This window comes from Prionailurus viverrinus, chromosome C1 (assembly GCF_022837055.1).
Source record: "Prionailurus viverrinus isolate Anna chromosome C1, UM_Priviv_1.0, whole genome shotgun sequence".
NCBI lineage: Eukaryota > Metazoa > Chordata > Mammalia > Carnivora > Felidae > Prionailurus > Prionailurus viverrinus.
The window spans coordinates 160,641,911-160,669,494 of record NC_062568.1 but is presented as its reverse complement, the minus strand read 5'-3'; the positions used below and the strand labels follow the sequence as shown (position 1 = coordinate 160,669,494).

Sequence of the window (27,584 nt, the reverse complement as noted above, 5' to 3'; positions counted from 1 at the left end):
CTCATTCAGAAGGGGAGGGCAGATGGTTGAACAAAGGATTCAAGGGTGGGAGGTATTGGAGGGAGAGACAAATTGTTTAAGGAAGTGGTAGCAGGCTCTGGAGCTGGGGGTAGAAAGCCCCGCACTGATCTGACCTGTGATGTGTGCAGATTCTCAGATCCCCCTTCAATGGGAAGCCAGCCTGCAAGCTGCTGAATCACTTCGTATCTCCAGTTATTCAACTACAAACCAAGAATAATAATGGTACTGCTTCCTAGTGTTGTAGGAATTAAATGAGATAATGAATATATGAGATTAGAATAAAATTTGGTCCATTATTTAATTTTTTTTAATGTGACCCGTAATAGTGTTGACATAAAATTTGAGGCCCAAGATGGAACCTGTCCTGTCTGGTGTGCCACGTCAGCAAAATGAAACTTAGGTAACCTTTGTGCCCCTACAAATGCTCCACTTGACCAGAAAAGCAGTGTTTCCAGTCAGCTAATCCCCAAAGGCGATGCCAGCTCTGGGGCATCTCTTCCCAAAGATGGTTGATTCTGGGCCCCACCCAATCAGATACTTTCTATTTTTTCTTGTGCTTTATCCTATAAAACCTTCCTACCTTCCACCTCTTTTTGTAGTTCTCTGAAAGGAGACTGTCCATGTGCTGTTAACCTAAATTGTCTTCTTTAATCAGTAGGAATTAGCTTAAGCTTACAATTGAGTATATACATACAAATACATAAAACCGACACACATCCTAAATTTTATAATATTCTCCCTTTTTTGTGTACAAAATGCTTTTGTACACAAAATACTTTTTCAGTTTCAAAAAAAATAGTGATCTTGACAGCAGTTGGACAACCACTGGTCTAGCATTTAATAAGTGTTTAACGAGTGATGCTTCTGGTATTTTTTTCCTATTACATTCTTTAGTTTAATTAGTTACCTTTTTTATTTAAATTGGATAGCTAACATACAGTGTAATATTAGTTTCAAGGGTACAATATAGTGATTCAACACTTAACATGCAACATCACAACATACTCATCACAACAAATGCCTTCCTTAATCCCCACCACCCATTTAACTTGTCCCCCCACCCACCCACCCACCTCCCCTCTGGTAACCAGCTTTGTTCTCTATAGTTAAAGTCTGTTTCTTGGTTGGTCTTTTTCCCCCCCTTTGCTTGTTTTGTTTCTTAAATGCCACATATGAGTGAAATCATATGGTATTTGTCTTTCTCTGACTGACTTATTTCACTTAGCGTAATACTCTCTAGCCCCATCCATGTTGTTACAAATGGCAAGATTTCATTCTTTTTTATGGCTGAGTAATATTCTGTTGTGTATGTACACCAGATATTCTTTATTCATCAGTTGATGGACGTTTGGGCTGTTTCCATAATTTGGCTATCGTAGATATGCTGCTATAAGCATCGGGGTGCATGTGTCCCCTTATTAAAAAAAATTTAATTAGAGAGAGTGCGAGCAGGAGAGAGTGGCAAAGGGAAAGAGAGAGAGAATCCCAAGAAGGCTCCATGCTCAGTGCAGAGCTCGATGTGGGGCTTGATCCCATGACACTGGGATCATGACCTGAGCCAAAATCAAGAGTCGCTCAACAGACTGAGCCAGCCAAGCGCCCATCCCTCTGAATTAGTTTTTTTGTATTCTTTGGGTATATACCTAGTGGTACAATTGCTGGATGGAAGGGTAGTTCTATTTTTATCTTTTTGAGGAAGCTCCATACTGTTTTCCACAGTAGCTGTACCAGTTTGCATTCCCACTAACACTGCAATATACTATTATTAACTATAATGAGTAATCTGTACATTTTATCACCATTACTTATGTATTTTATAACTGAAAGTTTGTACCTTTTGACCACCTTCACCCATTTTGCTCACCCTCACCCTGCATTCCTCCCTGCCTCTGCTCTGGCAGCTACCAGTCTTTTCTTTGTACCTATGATCTTGTTTTGTTGTTGTTGTTGTTGTTGTTGTTGTTTGTTTTAGATTGGATATGTAAGTGTGATCGAATGGTATTTGTCTTTCTCTGTTTACATCTGACTTATTTCGCTTATCAGGATGCCCTCAGCGTCCATCCATGTTGTCACACATGGGAGGATTTTATTCTTTTTTATGGCTGAATAATATTCCAGTATGTATGTGTGTGTGTGTGTGTGTGTGTGTGTGTGTGTGTGTATACATATATACATATGTATGTGTATGTACACACACATATATATACACACACACATATACATATATCTCATATTTTCCTTATCCATTCATCCATTGCTGGACACTTAGATGGTTTCCATATTTTGGCTATCACAGATAATGCTGCAGTGAACATGGGGGTGCAGATCTCTTTTCAAGTTAGTGTTTTCATTTTCTTCAGATAAACACCCAGAAGTGAAATTGCTGGACCATATGGTAATTCTATTTTTAATTTGTTGAGGAACCTCCATACTGTTTTTTTACAGTAGCTTCCCTCTGGCATTACTACTGCTCTTGTTCTTCCTGGGTGTTCAAGGATGATTGCATGTCACCCTACCTTATGACCCTCCTGGGAGCCCTGTCATAGAAGTGTTAGCATCAGTTGTTTCCCTCCTCCTTGTCTTTGTAGGACTGTCTGCTGTCAGCCCATGGAGGCTGGTGAGCATGGCACATCTTTGGTGTTGCTGTAGTTCTCCACCAGAGCACTGCCAGGAAGCTGTGAGATGGAAGGGTGCGGAAAAGACAGAGAGGGAGGCGGGGAGAGAGGAAAGAATCCCCCATGGGCAGCATAGCAGTGCACCCTGTTTGAACAGATGGCACTGGAGGAAACAGCAGCTTCCCTTATGTTGACCTGCAGCCAAGATCCTGCATGGAGAGGCAGCCAGCAAGGTGCGTGGTGGCCTTTTGCAATGGGAAGGAATTCCTTTTTATGTTGCTTTAAAAGTGAAATTCCTCCCTGTCCTCTGAATGCACCTAGTAATTGAGTTGTTATAAGGTTACAAGGGAGGCAGAGAAAATCTAGAGAGTCATGAGATTTGAAAAGTATGATCCTGCTCAGGGCTGAAAGTGCCTGGTATGGTGGGTACCAAGGCAGACTTGAAGAACGTGAGCTTGAGATGGTTAAACACTGTGAGTCTAAAACTCATCTATGATTTTGGCAAACCTTTCAGATTACTTGCCTTTTCCCATTTGTTCCCTTGCCCAACTTCTGTTCTTCCATCCCAATCTGCTTTTTTCTCCTCTGCTGCTTATATAAGCCAGCATGTGGTACCGTGCCAGATGTTCATGGTATGTTTATAAATGCATGTGTTCCTATTCTGGGCCAAAAACATTCTCCTGACATAGGACATCCAAAATTTTTTGGCTTATAAAATTCCAGTATCTTTTTCTTTCACGATTTATTTAAATTCTTAAAATGAGGTTACTGCACTATTTTATTCTTTGAATCAGTATGGAGTGTCAAATAATAATTGATAAGCTGGTGTGGGCAGAAAGCTTAAGGATAAAGAATGCTGGATTTCCTTTGTGCTTAGATACCGGATCACCTTTTTTCTCAGCACTGTGAGCCCCTCCCCTACCCAAAGTCATGGCTTTTGTCCATACATATTTTTAATCTTGGCTATTATAGAAACACATCCATTGGACCCAGGGTACAGAATTAGACTAAGTGAATGTACGTATGCAGTCTGGCTAGAGAGAAAAGAGCAAATAGGCCAAAGCACTGGCCCTTATTCTCAGGATGTCTTGCAGGCAAGGGGTGATGGAACACTAAGAGATGGCGTAGGCCTGAGGTCTGGCCGGGATTCCACTCCTCATATCTCAAATGGGTGTAATGACCATGAAAGCAGGGAGATGCTCCTTAGTCTGTGAAGTCCATCTCCTCTGCTCACTTAGAATCTTGGTGATTGAAAGCACACTGGTGTGGTTGGACGCATACTGGGGAAGCTGATCCTTCAGCCCCAACACATACACAGAGCCAGGTAAAGGAAATTGAAATTCCACCTCCAAGATGGCAGAGCTAGAAGGGTCCAACAGCCTCATGTAGGTGAGGAAACTTGAGGCCATGATAAGTGAAGTACATTGATATGTTCAGTCCTGTGGGCAGTCCTTGGGAGCAGAACTCTTAACAGCCAAGGCTTCTGATTTTCAGCCTAATACAATTTTCAGCCTGATACAGTTCCTTGTATCATATTGGCTCTTTGTCTCTTGATGGAGCCATTCCGGTGTGTTTAAAAGGGTATTGTCCCATGGTAAAAATGCAGACAGAAAGAATAAGTAAACTATATGATCTCGCTTATATGTGGAATATAAAAGCAAAACAAAACAACTCTGAGCTCATAGATACAGAGAATAAATTGGTGGTTGCCAGAGGTGAAGGGTGCGGAGGAGGTGTGAAATGGACAAATGTAGGCCAAAGGTACAGACTTCCGGTTATAAAATAAGTCACAGAGACGTAATGTGCAACATGGCGACCATGGTTAGTAATGCTGTGTCACATATTTGAAAGTTACTAACAGAATAGATCTTAAAAGCTCTCATCACAAGAAAAAAACATTTGTAACTATGTATGGTGATGGAAGTTGACTAGATTTATTGTGGTAATCATTCTATAGTATTTACAGATATCCAGTTATTATGTTGGATCCCTGAAACTAATATGTTATATGTCAGTTTTACCTCCATGAAAAAAATCACATTACATATTTTTTCACTTTCAATCTCACAATTAGTGGTAAAGAGGTGCACATTTGTGCTTTACATAATTTTGGATTCAAATCTAGGTTAAAAGAAAAAATCTTTTTACTATTAACCTTCTTTTGATCTAGGGAATGATTGATTATATAGATCATAGATTCAAATAATGTTAGCTACAATTTTCTGTGGTTAAAACACCAATACTAAATATCCCCATGATAAGCTAGATTTTGTACCTTAAGACTAAATGGCAAAGGACAAGCTTTGAAGATGGGTACTTCGTGCCAAGTCACTGTTCCTCAGGAGAGACCTGTGGTCAATGACTTGATCTCTTCGGGGTCTTAGTCTCATTATGTCCACAAGAACAAAGAACAAATAGGATGGAGGTCTTCATAGTTTCAAAGTTTTGTATTATGTTATATAAAATGAAATAGAACTTCTTTAGCAATAGTTTACAATCCCTAATGTCTTGTGATTTATCAAAGAAACTCTTTTGGTAAAGCTTATCTGTGTCACACAGACATCCAGTTTCATCTCAAAAGGAGACATCAGATTTTGGGTAGTCTAGCCTAGTATAGCTTCTCACTTGTGACTTCCATGCACCTGCCTGTTAGTTTGAAAATCAGTTGTTTTCCTCATGTGAAACTTTCTGCTTCTTCTGTTTAGAGAATATTTTTAGTCTTAATCTTAGAAATCTATAAGAGTTGACTCATATACATTTTGTGGGTGTTTAAGAATGTCAGATAGCGTTAGGAGGAGCAAACATCCACTTGTTGGAACAGATCCTTTTTCGTTAAGAGGTCAGGCTTGGGATCCAAGTGCAGTCTGTGGTAATGATCTTTCTGCACCAGCTTGAGTAGACTGAAGCAATAGGTGTGAGAACCATTGACAAAAGGGATGGAATGTCCATTTATGTAGCTAAATCAGATAAAAGTGTTTTGCTTAATTTAGTGATTTATTTTACTCAGTTATTCAGTGCCAAAGAATTAGATGGTAAGATAACATTTAAAGGAAGCATTGCTGCACATAGTTTTTACTGTGTGATTGAGAAGGTTTTTCTGAGTCTTAATTGCCTAGAAGTCGTGACTGTGGTTAGTAGGACTGTTGTACAATACAGTCCACAGAAGATATGGCAGGGGTAGAGTGAGATGAAAGTTTACCAATAATCCGTAGGACTTTGGAGACGGGAAGATGGAGAGTTTAAAGATCATGATACTTTTTCATCTCAAGTGGTACCTATTGATGGTTAAAATAAGATAGTCTCTAGCCTCAAGGGCATTACAGTCTTGTATGGAGGATTTGTAAACAACCCCACTTAACAAGAAGAGTGAAAGGTAGACACAATATGTTTGTGCAGACTGTGACCTGCATGGGGTGTGGAGCAGAGACATACAACGTGACTGGAGTCTTCTAGCCTTTAAGTGGCAGTGCCAGGATTTGAACCTAGGCAGTCTGGCTCAAAAATGTATACTCTTGGCCATTATATTAGGTTCAGACTTTTCCTCATAGTTACCAAAAGCAAGTGTCAGGGAGTAATTAAAAATCATGTTTTTGTTGTGAAGGAAAAGAAAGCCTGGCTGTGAGCAAGGCCAATTGAAGGGTGGATACCAGACATCTGAAATGAGTCATTTGAATTAGTGCCAAAATGCCTTATATTTAGGAATTTCTTCCATGGTTTATCTAAAGCTCTTTGATATCTTTTTTTTTAAGTTTATTTATTTAGAGAAAGAGAGAAAGACAGCACAAGCAGAGGAGGGGCAGTGAGAGAGAGAGAGAGAGAGAGAGAGAGAGAGAGAGAGAGAGAATCCCATGCTGTCAGTGTAGAGCCTGACTCAGGGTTTGATCTCACAAACCACTAGATCATGACCTGAGCTGAAATCGGGGATCAGAGACTTAACCGACTGAGCCACCCAAGTGCCCCAGGACTTTCATATCTATTCACAAATTTTTTTTGTAAAGTTTATTTTCTTACTGAAAGAGATTTATCAAAGTGATATCAGTGATAAACAGTTTATGGAATGAAGATTTTCTTCCTTTTGTAACTACTCTAGTGCCAAAATATTCTACCAAGTAGGGGAGATAAGGAACTTGTGGTTTGCAGGATCACAATACTACAGTTCATATATGACCATGCCTTATACAGGGAGTGTGTGTGTGTGTGTGTGTGTGTGTGTGTGTGTGTGTGTGTATGTGTTGGCATTCTCAGTGACAAAAGTTTTGGAGAAGGGATGATACTGGAGGCAGGCAATGGTTTCTACTGACTTTAGGTAGCATTATGAAGAAATCAAGCTCTTTTACAGGGGCCTTTCACTCAGCATTTTCTAGCTTGAACAATGAAAAGAACATTGAGTAGTTATCTGTTTCTGGTGATTAGCCAGGCATCTTGGGAATTTGCTGCTATGTGGACATTTGTCCTGCTCTGTCTTCTGTTTCCAGTTTGCCCTCACTTTATAGGCAACCAGAACAAAATAGGGTATGTAGTGTGTATATGTTTCAAAGGATAACAGTTGTTTATCTACGACTCAACCTAAGGGATAGAACATTACCAGTACCATAGAAGCCTCCCATATGCCCTTTCTCCATTACTCACAACTGCTATCTTGCATCTTACAATTATTATTCTCTTGCTTTACCATGAAAATATAATATATAGTTTTTATTTATTTATTTTGGAGAGAGGGAGAGACAGAATCCCAAGCAGGCTAGGCACTGTCAGCGCAGAGCCCAGTGTGGGGCTCAAAATCATGAGCGGTGAGATCGTAACTTGAGCTGAGACCAAGAATCAGGCACTCAATCGACTGAGCCACCCAGGCGTCCCACTTATCATATATTTTTGCCATGTATGCATGTATCCCTCAGCAGTACTTCGAGGAACACGCAAGTTTAATTTTGTGGGTTTTAGACTTTTATAAAAATGGGCAGATTATTTGGGCAAGAAAACATAAAATTAAACCTTGTTTATTTTTCTTTCTGGTTGTGTCGGTAAAAGATAGGAGATCATTCTTAGAGCTTGATTTTGTTTTGAAATAGGCCAAGTTGTCAACTGTTTGATGCCTGGCCAAGCCATCAGAAGCATATGAGAGATTACTTCTGATGTTCCATTGTTTGCCTGACATGTAGGGAAATATGCTATAGCATGGCACAGAGTCTAGTTGCTTAGTAAATACTTTTAAGTGAATGGCCGAATTATAATTGCAAGATCAGTGAACTTAGGACAACTTCCATCTAGTTTTTGATATCTCTTTGCAACTGAACTGAATGTGGAAGTCCTAACTGGGAAAGATCTGTTCCAATGTAAATTCTTAAATTTCGAGTGCAGATAAGTAGCTGAAGTATTTGTACTCAGATCTGATTGTTATGTCATGAGTAGCTACCTCTGTTACAAAAGTTTAGTTAGCTCTGGTCCTCTAGGGAATGAATGGAGTTGGAAGGACCAATCAATTTTCAAGTGCATATATTGTTTAAAATCTTTATATATTTATTTTGTGAGAGAGCGCAAAGAGCCCAGCATGGGGTGGGGTTCAATGTCATGAACTGTAAAATCATGACCTGAGCTGAAATCCAAGAGTCAGATGCTTAAGTGACTGAGCCACCCAGGTGCCCCTCAAGTGCACATTGAATGTCTGTTTTGAAAAGGTGCTGCAGAGACAGTGGTTGGTGTACCAGACAGATTCCATACTGTATGGTGGTGCAGACTGGCATGAGAGATACAAACGTGATGAATGCTACAGAGCTGGAGGACAGGATGCCATGGAGTATATAGAGGGGACCTAACCTCAGTTTGGGGAAGCTGAAGAGAGAAGACAGACCTGGGGCTGGACGGTAGAGATGGGCTGGGGTGGAGCATGTGAGTGAAGGGAGAAAAGCTACCAGGCTGCTTGAGGGTAGGTGTGGGCCAGATCTTAGAGGGACTTAGAAGCCACTGAATGGGCAGTAGAGCTGATTCATTTTAAGTAGAGACTCAACATGATCAGAGGTACAAGTTGGTCCATTCTGGCTGCAGGGTGGAAAACAATGGCATGAGGTTGTGGGATGTGGGGGAAAATAGTGTTAGGAGGAAGCTACTGATTATTAAATCCTATCTTTTGATCAAAGCCTAGCCTTAAAGGGGAAATAAAATCAGTTTGAGATTTATACCAGAGGCAAAGTGACATTTAGAATTTCAGTAGCCTAATTATGAGCCCTCTCTTTGATGCTGTTTATTTTCCAAGGTTAAACTTGAGGTTAAATGCAGAGTCCTTTGGTTAAACTTCTTCCTTTCATCTGCACATGTGTCATGGATTGCTAAGAACAAAGTGCTCTATTTCAGAATAGTTCCTTTCCAGCTCCCACTGTGGAAGCTTAAGGAGATTTTTCTCCAGTATTAAAAAATTTTTTTTAACGTTTATTCATTTTTGAGAGAGAGAGAGAGAGAGAGAGAGAGAGCGAGCACGAGTGGGGGAGGGGCAGAGAGCGAAGGAAACACAGAATCTGAAGCAGGCTCCAGGCATTGAGTTGTCAGCACAGAGCCCGACACGGGACTCAAACCCACAAACCACGAGATCCTGACCTGAGCTGAAGTCAGATGTTTAACCGACTGAGCCACCTAGGGACCCCATCTCCAGTATTTATTACTATGGGAACCTGGTCAATCTCCTGGAGGTACTCTCATAATATTGTGCACCCCCCCCCGCCCCCCTCCAATGACTATGTCCCCTGGAGTTTTTGTCTATGCTTCTAGCAATTCCTCAATTACAATTTAGGATTTCCTACCTAGCACTGGTTCCTGAGGTGCTTTCCATTCGTGAGTCTCTGCTCAGGTAAGATGTGACTCCTTTATTTGCCTGTCTGTCCCTCTAATCTTGGGGGCAGTAGTTTGCCCCGTGTCCTCCCCTCTCTTATGGATCCAAGAGAGTTGTTTGTGGTTTGTTTTTCAGTCTATTCAACTTTTTCTTCCTCTAAGGACAAAGTGGCTGTTTCCAGGTTCCTTACATGCACACTAGGGCATACATTGTTGTTGTTGTTGTTTTTGAGAGTAAGAGCATGTATGCAAGTGGGAAAGGGGCAGAGAGAGAGAATCCCAAGCAGGCTGTGCACTGTCAGCACAGAGCCTAGTGTGGGGCTCGAACTCACAAACCTCGATTGTGACCTGAGCCAAAGTCAGAGGCTTAACCAACAGAGCCACCCAGGTGCCCTCAGGGCACATACTTATTAACAAGTAATTATTTGTTCATGCGTCTGTTCCACTTCTCTCCTAATTAATAAGCTCCTTGAGGTCATTCCTATATCTGTGTCTGTAGTGCCTTGCATGGTACCTGGCCTGTAGTAGATGCACAAAAAATTTTGGTTGGTAAGTGGTGTATGTTCCGGGAGACGAGAACCTTCACGTGTGGTTGTCCGTGATTGGAGTCACCTGGGTGGACATGGGGTAAAATGGGAAGCTTCTTACAGGATACTGGTGGGGTCATTGCATAGCTGATTAGAGGCCTGTGGCACCAAACACACTTGACATTGTTGTCCTGATGTTGGCACTTTCCAGGTTGGTCGTTGAGATAAGAGGTACGACAGATATTCAAATGAAATAAAAAGACCTCATTTGCTTTTGCTTAAAGTATTAATAGTAATTGAGGTTTGATCCTGTAAGTTGATTATCTTGAAGTTCTAATCCTTGCCTTTGTTAAAACAAATATTTTTGTCTCCATTGTTAAGAACTAAGGGAGTCTGGTTGGTTTTCTGCAACTCTGGACTGGTATTTCAGGGATAACTCCTTACTGGTCAAAGGTGAATGAACTGGCATTTGGTTTGACCAAATTCATTTAGTGTGTGACCAATAACCTATTACTATTTCACAATATATTTATATGGAACTGTACTAGCAAGTAAGAGCCCGTGTAACTTAATTGTGATAACTGTTATTTAGTTTTTCTGCCCGACAGAATGAAATTCTGTAAAATTTGGCTGTTTAAAGTTTTCAGTGGGTTAGCACCCAATTCCAGTGTTTAGGTTCTAAGCTCTAAGCTCAAATATCAGGTTGGTACAGTCTGCCGCAGGGTAGATGCTTAATCAGTATCAGCTGAAAGAATATTTAGTGGGTTCAGAAAGTATGTATGTATGTATTTATGTATTTATTTTTAATGCTTATTTTTGAGAGAGAGAGAGCACAAACAGGGGAGGGGCAGAGAGAGAGAGGGGGAAAAGAGAATCTGAAGCAGGCTCCACACTGTCAGTGCAAAGCCCAACGTGGGTCTCGAAACCGTGAACCTGAGCTGAACTCTGACACTCAACCAGCTGAGCCACCCAGGCGCCCTCACAGAGTATTTAAACTACAAAACCCACCATACCATGTTCTCCAGTTATCCCCTCCCTGAATAGGGAACCATTTACTTCCTGTTTCATGACACTATCTGTTTTTCCCATGTTGATTTCTGTTTGGAGGTCATTCAGTCTCTGGAATGTTTAAGCTGGCTGTCCTGAGTATTTAGGGTCCTGTTGAATGGATTTTGTACTACCTAAATATGCATGTGTGTGTTCTCATGGATTTTCTAAAGAAATGTCATTTGCTTAATTGGCTCTCCTAGTTATTCAGAAAAAAATATTTTCTTATTAACCAGTCTTAAGACAATTCATTATAAATCTAACATCCTCCCCATTGAGCAGCTGACAATGTTTTGTTATATTTACCGCCCTGAGTACAATAATCTGTGTCACTCTGTTAATGTGACAGTGGTAAATTTTAATTTTTTTAAATGTTTATTTATTTTAGAGAGAGAGAGAGCGCAAGCACGTGCCAGGGAGGGGCAGAAAGAGGGAGACAGAGAATTCAAAGCAGGCTCTGTGCTGTGGTTCTGTGCTCACAGCACAGAGCCCCATGTGGGGCCTGAATTCAGGAACCCTATCATCATGACCTTAGCTGAAATCAAGAGCCATTTAACGGACTGAGCCACCCAAGCACCCCTGAAAGTGGTCAATTTTAATGTGAAAGAAATGAGGCCAATAAAAATACCTTTTCTGTATCTTGGAAGTATAAATTTTAGACAGATGACCAAGTTAACAGGTAGTCTTAAGTTGCATATTATCTTAAAATTTTAAGTTTGGTATTTCTTAAATACACAACTTAATAGGTAGTCTTAAATTCTGACAATTTGTATATTACCTGATCTAGTTGGGAATGGAAAATATATATTTTTCAAGGTTACTAAGATTTTATCTTATTTTAATTTACATTTAGCAATTGAATGAAATAGGTTAAGCTGCATTGCCATAATATTTATATTGTAAAATAGGTGGAATATTGATTTTTTATAATGTATTTAACATTGAAAACGATAATATATATCTATAGATATACTCACATAATTTTGTAATATATTACCATTTTGTAATCTGACACTTTCTCTTTTCCTTTCTGAGGAAAGTTTTTTCAAATGTGGTCTTAATCACTCGTGTTCTGTTCAGTCTTCTAAACACATGATGGATTTTCTTTTTGGTTGTTATGAAGCTTAAAAAATGCAGAACTGTTGGCCTGTTTTTGGCACTCTAAATTTATTGTTTATTTTTGAAAACTTCCTGGTGGTTTATGACTTACTCATGTGTGCGCGCATGTGCATATATGCGCATCTATATATACACTGAGGATTCAGAAGCTGCGTAAGACTGTGTGTGTCCACAGCCTTTCTTTGGAATACTACTTGACAAATTGGAGCTGGTATGTGTGTTATCTATTTAATGATACTACTTTCAAGCAAGCTGACAAAGGCAGATGAAGGTCCCGGTTTTCTGAATGGGCCTCTGTCTTTATCAACATCTTATCTCCATTTGTTGTTGTAGTGAGATCTTCATTCAGATGCAGATACACTGTCTGTTTTGTCCTGGCTTTTAAACTTTCCAGGTTTTCATTTGGGTGGGGATTGAGGTGTGGGGGGGTAGAAGTTTGATTTTGTATCAGATTAGATGGATGTGTTGTCTGTCCTGCTCCAGAGAAGATCCAAGACTGCCAGTAGTTGGGAAAGTATGTTGAACTTAGATCTTTCTCTTACTTAGTAAATTAGATTAAAATGATTCTGGAAGTCTTCCACAGGGTTATTTTAAACTTGGAATTGCACAGTCTATGTTGGGTTAACTCAAGGTGATGTAGGCAGGCTGGGCCTGAGGATCCAGAGGGGATCCTGCAGGAGTGACCAAGAGGGTCCTTGGTTGGCTTCGCGCAGGATAGAAATCAAATGCAAGCTGGTAGGAAGTGAGAGCAGAGTTTATTGAAGATACAGAGAGAGCAGATACAGACGGAGCTTCTGGGAGATTCGGAAAGGAAAAGCAGAATGAGTCTCATCTTTGCTTGGTGTGAGAAGTGAGATGATTCATTTTCAAAAATACCAAATAAAAGCTGTGCTGTCTAGTTAACAATAGGTTTACAATCTATTGGAAATATGTATGAACCCCTTCCCCACTGCACAATGGAGTCCCCAAACCCGTAGACACTTCACTTCCTGGTTCTTCTTCCCCTCTCCATTTGGTGGGCTTATTTTTTGTGGGCTTTGCAATGAGTATGTGCCAAAGAACTCAAGTCTCTGCATCACCTCAAGAGATGTCCATTTGTTCCAGTCAGACTACTTTTCAGCCTCACATGGGTATCAGTGACTTCTGGGTAAGACTGTAACCTCTGTAGTACTCAGCCAGTGAGGAATTAGGGAAGGGACTTCGCTCTAGGAGATAAATGCCTGCTGTAACCAGACACCAGCTCTTGCAAAAAATGTTGATCAAAGCCTAGCTTCTCTGTGCTCCAGTCTTCACATCCCTCATTTGATTGGGGCAGTGGGCTTATTTCTCACACTTGGGGTCTGGGCTTTTAGTTGAGGATGGTGGTCTTGTGTCCCTGTCCTCAGGCATCCAGGAACCGGTCAGAGCTGGGAGTGCTCAGGTGTCCTTCATAAGTCACTTATGCCCAGGAGTCTTGCTGTCAAGGTATGTAGAGTCAGTGGTCTTGGAAAACCTTCATGACAACCCCACCTAATCACTCCTTAGGTGTTATCTATTGTGCTGGAAGACTTCAAAGAAATCATTAAGTCCTTGACCTTTACAAGCAGGACATAATAAGGCATGTGTAAGGCAGGGGTGCAGGTCCTGAGAAGAATAGAGGTAGCAAAAAGCAGTCCTTTATGGGGTGCCTTCAGTCTCCATGTGTCAAAGGTATTCTCTCAAGGGGCAGAATGTCTTCTAAGGTTGCTTCTGCTTTAGTGCAGTCTGTTGTCTCCTGCTTGGATTATTGTCACAGGCTCTTTGGCTTTTACCACACCAACCCAATCTAGAGGTCACAGTGTGGTGGGCACGTGACCTGTGTACTCACACAAGGATTTGCACTTAGTTTAATGCTTTGCTGTTGCCATTTAGAGATTTCTAATTTTTGAACAGGAAATCTCCATATTTTCATTTGCACTGGGCCCTGTAAATGCTGGTCTTGGCTGTGGGAATGGCATTTCTAAAACTACATGTTAAAAAAAAAAATCTTTCCCACCTGTCTAGCTGCATCTCTCATGATGCTTTTCTCTGTACTTGAAGTTCCTCCAGGTATGCCAAGCAGCCCCCTGCTTGGTGGCATTATTGGCTCATGGTGTTTCTTTCTCCTCATTTTCCCTATTCGACCTTGTTCATCGCTGTACATGGTTTATTTTTTTTTTTTTTTATGAAATTTATTGACAAATTGGTTTCCATACAACACCCAGTGCTCATCCCAAAAGGTGCCCTCCTCAATACCCATCACCCACCCTCTCCTCCCTCCCACCCCCCATCAACCCTCAGTTTGTTCTCAGTTTTTAACAGTCTCTTATGCTTTGGCTCTCTCCCATTCTAACCTCTTTTTTTTTTTTTTCCTTCCCCTCCCCCATGGGTTCCTGTTAAGTTTCTCAGGATCCACATAAGAGTGAAACCATATGGTATCTGTCTTTCTCTGTATGGCTTATTTCACTTAGCATCACACTCTCCAGTTCCATCCACGTTGCTACAAAAGGCCATATTTCATTTTTTCTCATTGCCACGTAATATTCCATTGTGTATATAAACCACAATTTCTTTATCCATTCATCAGTTGATGGACATTTAGGCTCTTTCCATAATTTGGCTATTGTTGAGAGTGCTGCTATGAACATTGGGGTACAAGTGGCCCTATGCATCAGTGCTCCTGTATCCCTTGGATAAATTCCTAGCAGTGCTATTGCTGGGTCATAGGGTAGGTCTATTTTTAATTTTCTGAGGAACCTCCACACTGCTTTCCAGAGCGGCTGCACCAATTTGCATTCCCACCAACAGTGCAAGAGGGTTCCCGTTTCTCCACATCCTCTCCAGCATCTATAGTCTCCTGATTTGTTCATTTTGGCCACTCTGACTGGTGTGAGGTGATACCTGAGTGTGGTTTTGATTTGTATTTCCCTGATAAGGAGCGACGCTGAACATCTTTTCATGTGCCTGTTGGCCATCCGGATGTCTTCTTTAGAGAAGTGTCTATTCATGTTTTCTGCCCATTTCTTCACTGGGTTATTTGTTTTTCGGGTGTGGAGTTTGGTGAGCTCTTTATAGATTTTGGGTACTAGCCCTTTGTCCGATATGTCATTTGCGAATATCTTTTCCCATTCCGTTGGTTGCCTTTTAGTTTTGTTGGTTGTTTCCTTTGCTGTGCAGAAGCTTTTTATCTTCATAAGGTCCCAGTAATTCACTTTTGCTTTTAATTCCCTTGCCTTTGGGGATGGGTCGAGTAAGAGATTGCTACGGCTGAGGTCAGAGAGGTCTTTTCCTGCTTTCTCCTCTAAGGTTTTGATGGTTTCCTGTCTCACATTTAGGTCCTTTATCCATTTTGAGTTTGTTTTTGTGAATGGTGTGAGAAAGTGGTCTAGTTTCAACCTTCTGCATGTTGCTGTCCAGTTCTCCCAGCACCATTTGTTAAAGAGGCTGTCTTTTTTCCATTGGATGTTCTTTCCTGCTTTGTCAAAGATGAGTTGGCCATACGTTTGTGGGTCTAGTTCTGGGGTTTCTATTCTATTCCATTGGTCTATGTGTCTGTTTTTGTGCCATATACATGGTTTAAAATACTGATGAAATAAGACTGAGCTGTGAAACCTGACATGGCCATCTCAACTAGTACTGATCATACTTTGTCTCATATCTCCCTTGAAAAAGTTGGCACATGGCAACAATTCATTCATTCATTCATGCAACAATTCATTCATTCATTCATGCAACAAATTGTTATGGAGGTATCTCATACATGCCAAGCTATATTCTAAGTACTGAGGGTATGGCATTGAACAAAGTACCTCAGTTTTTCTGAATGAATTAATAATATTCTTGTTGGGGGAGGTAAAAAGTGAATTGATAAATAGATCAATATATAATATGTAAGATCTGGGGTTGTAGAAGACAATGCAAAGCAAGATAAGAGACTAGAGGGTGATAGGGATGTGTGTCTGTCCTTGTGCTATTTAGATGGGGTGGAAGGCCTGTTTGAGGTAAGACTTATCAGAGATCTGAGTGAAGTGGGGGCTTGATCCATGTGAAATTCTTGGGGAGAGAGTGTTCTTGGCAGAGGGAGCAACAAATGAAAAGTTCCTAAAGTGAGCACATGAATGTGATTGTCAGAAAACTACAGGGAAGCTGGTGTGGCTGGAGTAGAGTGGACAATGGAGAGGAAGTAGGAGATGGCTTCAGGGAAGGAGGGCCTGATTACACAGGGCCTTGTAAACCAAGGTGAGGGCTTTGGCTTATACTCTGAGTGAGATGGAAAGGTCCTGGAGGATTGCAGTTGGCTTGCATTTTCAAAGGTTCACTTTCCTATCATTTATGCAAAGGAGCCATCTCAGATGCTACTGAGAAGCGAAGTAAGCTAAGAATTGAGAATTGGCTGTTCAAGTAATGTAATGATTCGTTTGGTTGACTAGTGTGCAGAAGACCCCAGAAGCAATATGTTGATTTTGTGGCAGGTCACAGATTGCTATGAGTAAAGGACCCACTTTGATCTTATCTCAGAGATTCTTTATCAGTGTGATTCCTTTGGCCAGTTGTCTCTTTTTCACTATGTAAAGATTTGTGCAGTGGTCTTGGAGTATAACTCATTGCTTCATTTTTTTTTTTTTTTAAGTTTATATATTTTGAGAGAGAGAGAGAGCAGGGGAGGAACAGAGAGAGGGAGAGAGATCGGAACCCAAGCAGACTCTGTACTGGCAGCGCAGAGCCCGACATGGGGCTTGAACTGATGAACTGTGAGATCATGACCTGAGCTGAAATCAAGAGGCAGATGCTTAACTGACTGAGCCACCCAGGCGCCCCAAATATATTTAAAATTTTTTTTAATGTATATTTTATTTTTGAGAGAGAGAGAGAGAGACAGAGCACGAGTGGTGGAGGGGCAGAGAGAGAGGGAGGCAGAGGATTCGAAGCAGGCTTCAGGCTCTGAGCTGTCAGCATAGAGCCTGATGCGGGGCTGGGACTCACGAACCGCAAGATCATGACCTGGGCCTAAGCCAGCACTTAACCGACTGAGCCACGCAGGCACCTCCATTGCTTCATTCTTTCAGCTCTGCTTTTTACTAATCTGTGGCCTCCGCTTAACCACCAGGGCCATCCGGGGCCATGGTTGTGATTTCTTTCCTCACAGTGTCATCGCTTGCTCTGCAGCCATCTTCACAACAGTTACTGTTGCACTTTTATGTTTTGATCATTTGGCTTGGATATGACAGACGCTGTGGAAATGTAATGGCAGGAACTTCATGTTCAATTAGATATAAAGAATGGGGGAAGTCAAGAAAATCAAGACAACTGGTGTTTACTCTTACATGACGTCTGAGGAGAGTAATGTTGTAAATACCAGGGCAAGAGCATGTGGGAGGGGAAAGTATGATTTTGGCCATGATAAGTTTGAGGTGTTAGAGGGGGTACATATTGCACCATCTAGCAAGTATTTAAAGGCCTCAGGGGCATCATTTGGCTACTGTTCTGCATTAAACTCCTGAGTCCAGAAGTATCCCAATACCATAAATCCTCACCCAAAAGGACCTTAAATATTAAGTGGCCCAATCCCCAACCAGTTTTCCGAATCTCTCTATAATATCCCGTCTTAGGCAGTCTTTGAATCTCCATTCAGACATTCCTTAGGCCATTTTTTCTCTATCCATTTGTAATTCCCATAACGAGTCCTAATTGTAAGCCCTGGGGATTAAGTAAGCTAATGCCCTTTCCATGTGTCAAGTATCAGGATATGGGCAAATTGTTTTCATGCCCTTCTCTGGGTCTTCTCTTTTCCAAATAAAATGTTTCCTATGCTTTCACTGTCTCCTCATGGGATATTTGGAGACAATTCACATCTTGGTCTGTTATCGTGGAAGATGTCTATATATATATATATATTTTTTGTTTGTTTAAATCTGTCTTAATGTTTGGCAGATGGGACTAAGAACAGGGCTCTGGCACAGGGTATTGTATGGAAACCAATTTGACAATAAATTTCATATTAAAAAAAATAAAAAGGAAGCTGGCATTAAAAAAAAAAAAAGAACAGGGCTCTGCAGTTGGCCTGACCATTGCAGAGTAGGACAGCACCAATCTCGTCAGTTACTCCAAGCATACCATCCAACAGTGATTTTCCTGATATAAAACATACATAGTATACAGGTATTACCAAGAGAACAGAAAGCATATGTTCGCCCAAAAACCTGTACATGAACATTCCTTGTAGTGTTACTCATATTAGCCAAAAAGTAGAAACAATGCAAATGCATATTAACTGATGTATATAAACAAAATATGGTATACCCATACAGTGAATGATCAACCATGAAAATGGATGAAGTACTACTTGAAAACATTATGCTAAATGAAAGAAACCAGACACAAAATACCACATATTGTATGATTCCATTTATATGAAATGTGCACGATAGGCAAATCTGTAAAGACAGAAAGTAGATCCATAGTTGCCAGGGGCTAGACAGAGGGAGGAGGGAATGGGGAGCGATTGCTAATGGGTACAGCGTTTCTTTCTGAAGTGATAAAAATGTTCTGAAATTAGGTAGTGGTGATGGCTGCACAGCATTGAGAATGTATTAAAAATTACTGAGTTGGGGGCGCCTGGGTGGCGCAGTCGGTTAAGCGTCCGACTTCAGCCAGGTCACGATCTCACGGTCCGTGAGTTCGAGCCCCGCGTCAGGCTCTGGGCTGATGGCTCAGAGCCTGGAGCCTGTTTCCGATTCTGTGTCTCCCTCTCTCTCTGCCCCTCCCCCGTTCATGCTCTGTCTCTCTCTGTCCCAAAAATAAATAAACGTTGAAAAAAAAATTTAAAAAAATTACTGAGTTGTACACTTTAAAGTAGTGAATGTTAATGGTGTGTGAATTGTATCTTAGTAAAGCTGTCATAAATATGGGTATTACTTCCTATCTGAAGGTGAGGATCTTATGAGGATTAAATGAAATAACACATACAAAGTGGTTAAAGCACAGTGCCTGGTATAATATGTTTCTTAATATGTTAACATAGTATGTTACTTTATTAGTGATTAATATTGTTGCTCTTCATGAAAATAACACTGCTTAAACATTGGTAGGTAAGCTGCAACTTTTATTCACTGCTCCCTTTGTGCATTATTACCTGTTACCTAGTATAGAGTTAATAAATACTTTGTAATGAATCTGTTTTTGTTCATATGCATGTTTAGCCACATTTGCCAAAGTGGTTGTCTTTTGCTGTTGTTCTTTGCAGCATGTTACTGAATCAGCATCATTGGATCTAACTTTGAGCTTGTAGTAGTAGCAATCAGAGCCAATAGTTTGAGCCAGTAGTAGTAATCAGAGTGATATGAATCTCTTGACAGTGCATATTTCAGAGTTGGAGTTAGGAGTTTTGACTCAGTTTGGGGAAGGAAGGTTCTACCTTGAATTCAAGGTGAAGGTAGGGACAAAGTGATTCTTGAGCTTTTTTGCAGTAACATAATTCTGCTTTATGTTTTTATAAGAACATAATTGGCCTTTCTTAAAGTCAACATCAAATATAGGCAATATGCTAGATAACAGTGCAGTGAATATCTTCTTGGGGGCACTGGTGGTTGAAATTGTATCAGTCACTTGAAATGTAAATTAATATTTATTATAAAGGCATAAAATATGGTCCTATTTAATAACCATTGTGAATGCAGCCAACTGAATAAAAACAATAAAGTTAGAATAAATAAATAAAAAAAAAAGAACATAATTGGCCTGTCAAAAACGTGGTTCTTAATGGTTTATTATCAGTTCTCTGAAGAGTAGAGGACTTCATCTTGGTTTAAAAAAAAATCCGTTCCTAGAAACTTAACAGATTTAAACTGATAATTTGTTCCACTGAACCTAACCCACAATTTCCACATATAAGAAATTATTTTAAAATAAGATAGAAACATTTTTTCTCTGAAAAAAAATTTTTTTTGAAAAATTCACATCCTTTTATATATGTTAACTAACTTGGATGTAAATTCAAAAAAAAATAATAATAAAAATAAATTCACATCTTTTGATAAAGTTGGCATTCTAATAACACTGAGTTGCTTCTACAACTGTATCAGCAAGGTGCCATCTACTTATACTGAGGTTCATGAAGAGAAGTTTTTGTTTGTATTATCCAGCATTCTTTCTAAGACCAGTGGAAATGTTTTCCTTTGGTCTCTAAGGAATGGTTGTGCTCCTCAGCTTCTTTCAGCCTTCTGCATCCCATGAACCATATAGTTGATCACATTTCCTGGCTGTCGTAAAGCGTTGGGGGGCTCAGTGTCCACTTCGCGGCTCTCACCTCTGGGAAGTTCCAGGACTTCTGTCCTGGCCTTTCACGAACCACCCCTTCCTCTGGACTCCCAACTTTTGTTTCTTACTTTTATCTTCTCTTCTAATTTATAGAAATACTCTTTTATTTTTATTTCTGTTTGTGTATATCTTATTTATCTTCAAAAGCTGCTTTTATAATTCTTTGGGAGACAAGGCTACCATTGTTGAAACCAGTATTCTAAAAATTACCCCCAAAACATCTACCTATAACTTTCCCCTCATACCAATAGGGAGGAATGGAAGAGAAGGCAAAAGGAGTTTGTAAGCTTTTCTTTTTTTGAAGCTTTTTTGAGTGTCTCTTTTTCCTGTTTTTTTAATAGAAGTTGGTGATATGGCAAAGCAGTACATAGAGAAAGGTCTTTTGGTTCCAGATCATGTGATCACACGCCTAATGATGTCGGAGTTGGAGAATAGGCGCGGCCAGCACTGGCTACTAGATGGTGAGTTGAACCTGTGGGTAAGCTGGATGTCTGTGACTAGTTGGTTGTGCACACTCCCTTAATTTCTGACCCATTGCAAAATACTTTTTCTTCCAAGCTTTCAGTCATTTATTTAGGCATATTCCAATTTGGCAAAATGATAGAAACTCACTGTGATAAAGCCTTTTCATTTCTGTCTCCAGACTACCATCCCTAGAGCCATTGACTTGAAGCAAACCTTTACTGAATTCCCTTTACTGTTAGTTTCGATGATGCTCATTGTTTCCATGACTAAGTTGTCATAGGTATGACGCATCTTCAATCAGAGGTTCTTTCATTCATAATAGGCCACACAAATTAACACCATGAGTTACCATTTTTCATCTGTCAGGTTAACAAAGACAGAAAATCTGAAGATCTTTTATTGAGTGTAAAGGAAATAAATATTATTGAGAGTATAAAACAGGCAACCATTGGAGGACAGTTTAGCCATCTTTATACTTTTTTTTTAAGATTATTTTTATTTATTTTGAAAGGGAAAGAGAGAGCATGTACATGTGAGAGCATGGGGGAGAGCAGGAGGGAGAGAGAGAGAGAGAGGGAGAGAGGGAGAGAGGGAGAGAGGGAGAGAGAGAGAGAGAGAGAGAGAGAGAGAGAATCCCAAGCAGGCTCTAAGCTGTCAGCACAGAGCCCAACGCAGGGCTCAGTCTCGGGAACTGTGAGATCATGACCTGAGCCGAGACCAAGATTTGGACACGTAACTGACTGAGTTGTCCAGGTACCCCAGCATTCTTTGTATTTCCTGACTCAGCAGTTCCCTGCTGGATTTCTTCCTAAACAAAGGTTGTCAAGGTTGTCTGTTCTCATCACTATTTGTAACTAGCAAGACACTGATAACAACCTAAGTATCTATTATAGGGATGCCTTAAAAATTAGTATGTCTGTTAACCGAATGATGTGTACGTATGTGTTGGCATGGATAGATCTCTAAGATGCACTGCCGAGTGAAAACAGCTAGCTGCAGTAGAGTCTATATCATATACTATTATTTATGTAAACATGGAAGGATGCTGTGGTATTTATTACTCTCTCCATGTAGAAATACATGCATAAGCTCTTTTTGAAAGGATATTAAAAAGACTGATACAGTCTTTGATACTGTTTGATTTTTTTTTTTTTTTGAGTATGTATTTAAGTAAAACCTGGACCTTATTTAAGACCTCTATTAGAGGTTCCTAAACTTTTTAGGCAAATGGGCCCCTTGATGACAACTATGATATTTCTCCTAGGAAATGCCTGCAGATGCTTATACACAACATATTACACAATTCTCCATGAAGCTGAAATTCAGAATCTTCTACTTTAAATTTTAAGAAAAACAATGGACTGGGTGGATTATTTCTTATTCTTGAATAGCAAGATTCCTGGGTACAATAAAAATAGAAACTTGATGAGCATGCTACTTTCTAGGACCACAGAATGGCAGAGAATGAGATTTCTCTATGAGGAACTTGTTTCCATTGCAGAGCGGTTTTTAGTTCACACAAGGCACTCAACCCCATATTAATTTTGTGAAACTGAAGCTTCAGGAAGTTGTGACAGTTGAAACCTTGATGTTTGCCAGCCACAGAGAAGCCAGATGAATTGCCTACATTTAAACTATGAGATTGGCTATATTTCTCCTAAAGTCTGGAACCGTGAGTCTCCAAAATGACTAGTATGGTGCAGTCTTTATTGTCTATCAGTGTTTCTCAAAGTGTGTAGTGTGCAGTGTTAGTAATTGCTAGACAAGAAAGCAGATGTGTCAAGTTAAATATTAAAAGTTGCTAGCATTTATTGAGTACTTATTGTGTGCAAGCATTGTTTGGAACACCTGATATTTTTTCATTCAATCCCTACAATACCGTAAGAAATAGATACTGTTATTCCCATTTAATAGATTAGAAGACTGAGGCAAAGTAGGCTTTAGCTAACTGCTCAAAGGTAGTAAGTGCCAAAGTTAAACACGTTTTCTTTACTTTAGGACTTCATTGAAACTTTAATATCATGCAATTTAACTCTTCACAGAAGGAGACATCATGAGGCATTTTCTGAATTTATTTGATTTTAGAATCCCCCACCTTATTCCCAACACTCACCAAGAACCTACAGGGTTTGTTCTGTGGAGCATTCATTGTGAACTACTATTTAACATATATTCCTCACTTTGTAGGTTTTCTGAACAGTTGACTATAAAGTAGATCATGTCTTTCTAGAGTTTGGATTTAAAAATTTGGAACTCTGTTCTCATGGGACTAGAGGGAACTGATGGATTGAATTTAAAACTTTTGCTGAGAGAAAGGCTATAATGGCCTACAAAAGGCATCCTCTTATTCATTGGGCAATAACGAATAAAGCTCCTCTTGTGTGTCAGAAATTACTAGGTGCTGTTGATAAGATGCTAAGACACTGTCCCTATCACAGTAGGGGAATCAGTAAAATAGTTACTGATAGCAGAATAGAAGCATATATATGTGGTACCCCGCAGACACAGAGAAGAAAATTATGTTCTGGTAGTGAGAGGAGGTACTGGAACAATGTTATGGAAAAAGAGATAAATAGAGGTTCCGCAGGTTGATGAATGGGGGTTGGAAGGCAGATGTTCTCTGCAGAAGGGCATGTGAACTAGGTAAGAAAAGGATGACATAGCTTAGTATTTTCCTGGGCCTGCAAGCAGAGGCAGGCAGGGGAAATCCTGGAGTGGATGGTGTTTGATTCAGTACAAAGATGGTGGAACCAGAAATTGTTTGCTCCCGGGACCATTGAAAAGTTAATTAGGGCCATAACATGATCAGATTTGTGTCTCAGAAAGACTGTTCTGTTAGCAGAGGAGAGAGTAGGTGGTGGGGCAGGGGCGAGGTGGAGGCTAGAAGCCAAATACAAGACTGTTGTAATCTTTGGACCATGGGATGTTGAAAGCCTGAATTTGGGCAATGGTGGTAGGATGGAAAAGAGGCACCATCCAGGAGAGAATGGATTGAAGGGGAAAAATTGACAGGAGTTATGAGTGAGGTTAGCTACTACAGCCCTGTGGTTTTCTTTTTTTTCTTCCCTTCCTTCCTTCCTTCCTTCCTTCCTTCCTTCCTTCCCTTACCTTGCCTTTCTTTTTTTTTTCTGTTTTGTTTTGTTTTGTTTTGTTTTGTTTTGTTTTCTTTTCTTTTCTTTTCTTTTCTTTTCTTTTCTTTTCTTTTCTTTTCTCTCTTCTCGTCTGGTCTCGTCTCGTCTGGTCTCGTCTTGTCTCGTCTCTTCTCTCTTTTGTCTTCATACAGGGCTTGGATTCAAGAAGAGTGGGGGATCAAGACCTGAGCTGAGATCAGGAGCCAAACTCACTTAACCAGCTGAGCCACCCAGGCACCCCTGGAGTTTTCTTTTCTTTTTTAGAGATTTTAATTTTTCAAGTAATCTCTGTACCCAACGTGGGGCTCCAATTCACAACTTGAGATATAGAGTCCACATGTTCTACTGACTGAGCCAGCCAGGTGCCTCCTGGCTTTTATTGCTCACGGAGGTTGGCACTTTTTGTTTCTTGACTGTCATCACCTGCTTTGCGCTTCTCTAGGCCACTTTAATTTCTCCAGGCGCGACACATTGACTCACAAAATGTAGTCCTCCACAGTGTGTAGGTGTTTGCCATGATGGGTAAACTTTGACTTTGCCACCACCTGACTATAATTTCTCTGGTTTAAATTCTTTAATTGTAAAGCTTGTCACCTTGCAAAGCAAACTTATGTAGTTTTAGTGTAAACTTTGTTTTAAAAAAGGATTGTCTATATTAAACTCCTTTGGAAAGGTGGTTAGTGTAATAACCACTAACCCCAGTTAGGTGCCAGACTGCCCGTTTGAATCCCAGCTCTGCCATTTGCTGACAGTCTGTGACCTTGGGCAAATTGTTTTACCTCTGTGGGCATTTTATTCCTCATGGAAAACAGGGATTAGGAAAGGGTTTGTAGGGATGAAGTGAATATATGTAATGTTCTTAAAAGAATGCTTGCCATATAATAAGTGCTATATAGATACGCTATTATCTGTCCTAAGTGGTATACAGGTCCTGAATGTTTTTTTTGTTTTTGTTTTTTTGGTGACTACATGAAGTGTTAAGTACAGGAATAATTTAAAAAATATTTAGCCACGTGAAATTGAAGGTCGGTTTTAGTTATGGAATGCTTCTGTGTTTTGCTTTTGCCATAACTATTCCTCTCAGGGAGAATAACTAAAGTTCTTTTACATCACAGGCCTGTTTTTAGTGAAGTGCGTCAGTATCATGGCTGATTTAGTTTGTATCTTTCTCCTTGAAGACCCATCTGGTCACTTTTTCAGTTGTGATTTTCCTTTAAAGCTCTGGAATAAATCCATTTGGCAAAGTGAGGAGTGTTAAGAATGCCTCATTCTGTGTTCAGCCTTAAACTCCTTATGTTACAGGGCACATGCTCTGTGGAGGACGTGCCTGTTGAGTGTGCTAAAGGTGATTGAATGTGCAAAGGTCGAGAAAAGAATTCTGGATGACAGATGACTCATCATCTTGGTCCATATGTCTGTAGAGAGGCATCTGCAAATGGTGGGTGGAAACAAGTAGAGTGGACGCCAGCCAAGGGAAGGCCAGGAGGGGTTGGTGGATGGGGTGCCTGAGTGCTGTGTGGTTTGGTCAGCTATGTCCTTGCTAAAGATAGTTCAGCTCTACCTTACCTTTGCAGTTTTCTCTCCAGCTGAGTAAGAAACACTGTTTTATATGTTAATACTTGTATATCTGTGGGGGGCTTTTCTCCTTTTTTCTTTCTCTCCCTCTATCTTTTATGTCCTTAGAAGTTGAATGTGTGAGAACAGTTTTAAAAAGTTTTCTTTAATTTTTAAGACAAATATTCTACTAGAAGAATGGAATGTGCTGCAAGCTTTCTAATTTTGTTATAAAACCATGCATGTTTTTTTTTTTTTTCCAGTTTCATATAAAGAAAGTATTTACTACTTATTAGGTGAAATAGCTAGAGAACAGTAACCATCTCTTTAAAACAAATATAAATTCTTCACTTTTTAAAAATAGGGCTGGCAGCTGGGTGGGGCCGGTAGGGAGATGTGTTGGTAATAGGGGTTTTCATTTCTAAATTTGACTGCCAACCTGTGTATTTAAATAGTAGCCTGCATGTTCTCAAACTCCTTCCTAATTTATCTACAGGAAACAAGAAGTTAACAGAATTGTCTACCATACGATTTTAGGTGAGGCATCAAAATATTTAAAATTGGTTGTCACAGTTTGGTTTCATAAAAAAATATTAAATTTTAGAATAATGAGTGGAATATAATTTAAGCCTTTCATCGGAATAAAGATCCCTTTGGAATGAGAGTTATCATTCAGTCTGTGGTTGTATGTTTCATTTGTGGTTCAGCACAGTGTCGAATGCTAATAACTAGGGCTTTCTGTAGATAATTCTGGAATTTTTTTTTTTTTTTTACCAGAAGTCAGAGTTGCTTGAATGTGTGCAGTGTTTGTGTGTGTTTGTTTGCCCTGAGAGTTAAATGATCTCAGATCTGCAGTATTTCCAAGGTACATACTTACTCAGAGCCCTTGGTAACCAAGTAAATGGTGGATGGTAGGAAACCAAACTACGTATGATAGCCATGTAGCCGTAATAGTCACCTCCAGAATAGAGCATCTGTAAAATTCTGTTTTTAAAACAAACTTGACATTTTTTATCATCTTCTTGGAAGAAGGAATTATACCTGCTTTTGATCATACTTTGTAACATCATTACTAAATATTCAGATATTCTTCAATGAAAGGATTTGTAGACATGTCATTAATTTCAGGTTGAATATTGTACTAGGGGAGAACACATGACTTTACCAGGGGAAGATGGGCAAAAAGAAGAAATGGTATCTGTGTATACTTTAAATGAAACTTAAAAAATAAATCAATGAAACTAAACAATAATATTGGTCGAGTTACACAGGAAAAGACCATTACTCAGCAGGGTTAGGTTATGAAAAGTCATTTTGGTCACACCTGACTTGAAATTTAGCACACTCTCATCTTGTGCTATACCTTATCCAAAGAGCGGAGCCTGTTCGGACTTTATGTCTAGCTATTGATTTCATTAAAGCTAGTGCAGCCTCTTTGTTAATGGTCCCAGGCGATTGTGCAAATTTCTTTCGGTTCTAAGTCTTCATAATTTTTCCTACAACTGAGTATTTATTGAGCACCAACTCTGTGCCAGGCACTGTCAAGACACCACAATAGAGCAACATACTAGGTGGGACCTGGCCTTCTTGGCATTTAGAATCTAGTGGTGACTCAGCTTTTGTGCTGCCCTAGGCAATGAGGATTGCCTTTGATTTCTGTGATTTAAATCTAACCTATAAGAACTTTGTTTTTATTCTATGACTTCCCTACTTTCAGTGTCCTTGGTGTCTGTATGAGCTCAGAGAATCGGACTGAAAAACATGGTAAAATAAAGCCTTGGGTATCTTCTCTTGTTCATTTGGTTGGATTCTCTCCTGAGACCCTGTTCCCATGTCCATTTCTGGTGGCTTTTTTCTTCTGTGTGATCTGACTGCTGTCTTGGGATGGGGAACAATTTTAATATGGCAGGCAACTCTGAGTTTGTTTATTCGCTCTGTGTTTCCAGAGAATGACTAGATTTTAACAAGTAAGC

The 27,584-nt window shown here is 40.0% G+C and overlaps 1 protein-coding gene across 7 annotated transcripts in view; it reads left to right on the top strand.

The window, feature by feature from the left end:
- The window catches only part of AK4 (adenylate kinase 4), a 76,538-nt gene that overhangs the window by 21,689 nt on the left and 27,265 nt on the right, over positions 1 to 27,584 (top strand). For 5 of the 7 annotated variants that reach the window (XR_007155030.1, XM_047872640.1, XM_047872641.1 and 2 more), the window contains one exon: positions 20,803 to 20,922. The exons of 1 other annotated variant lie outside the window; for it this stretch is intronic. Coding sequence is in view for 5 of the 6 variants with exons in the window: in XM_047872640.1 (XP_047728596.1) it covers positions 20,803 to 20,922 (120 nt within the window). In the remaining variant the exon portion in view is untranslated. Of the gene's footprint in view, positions 1 to 9,983; positions 10,005 to 20,802; positions 20,923 to 27,584 lie in introns of those variants that run through there. One more of the 7 variants, XM_047872645.1, reaches the window with a different exon arrangement.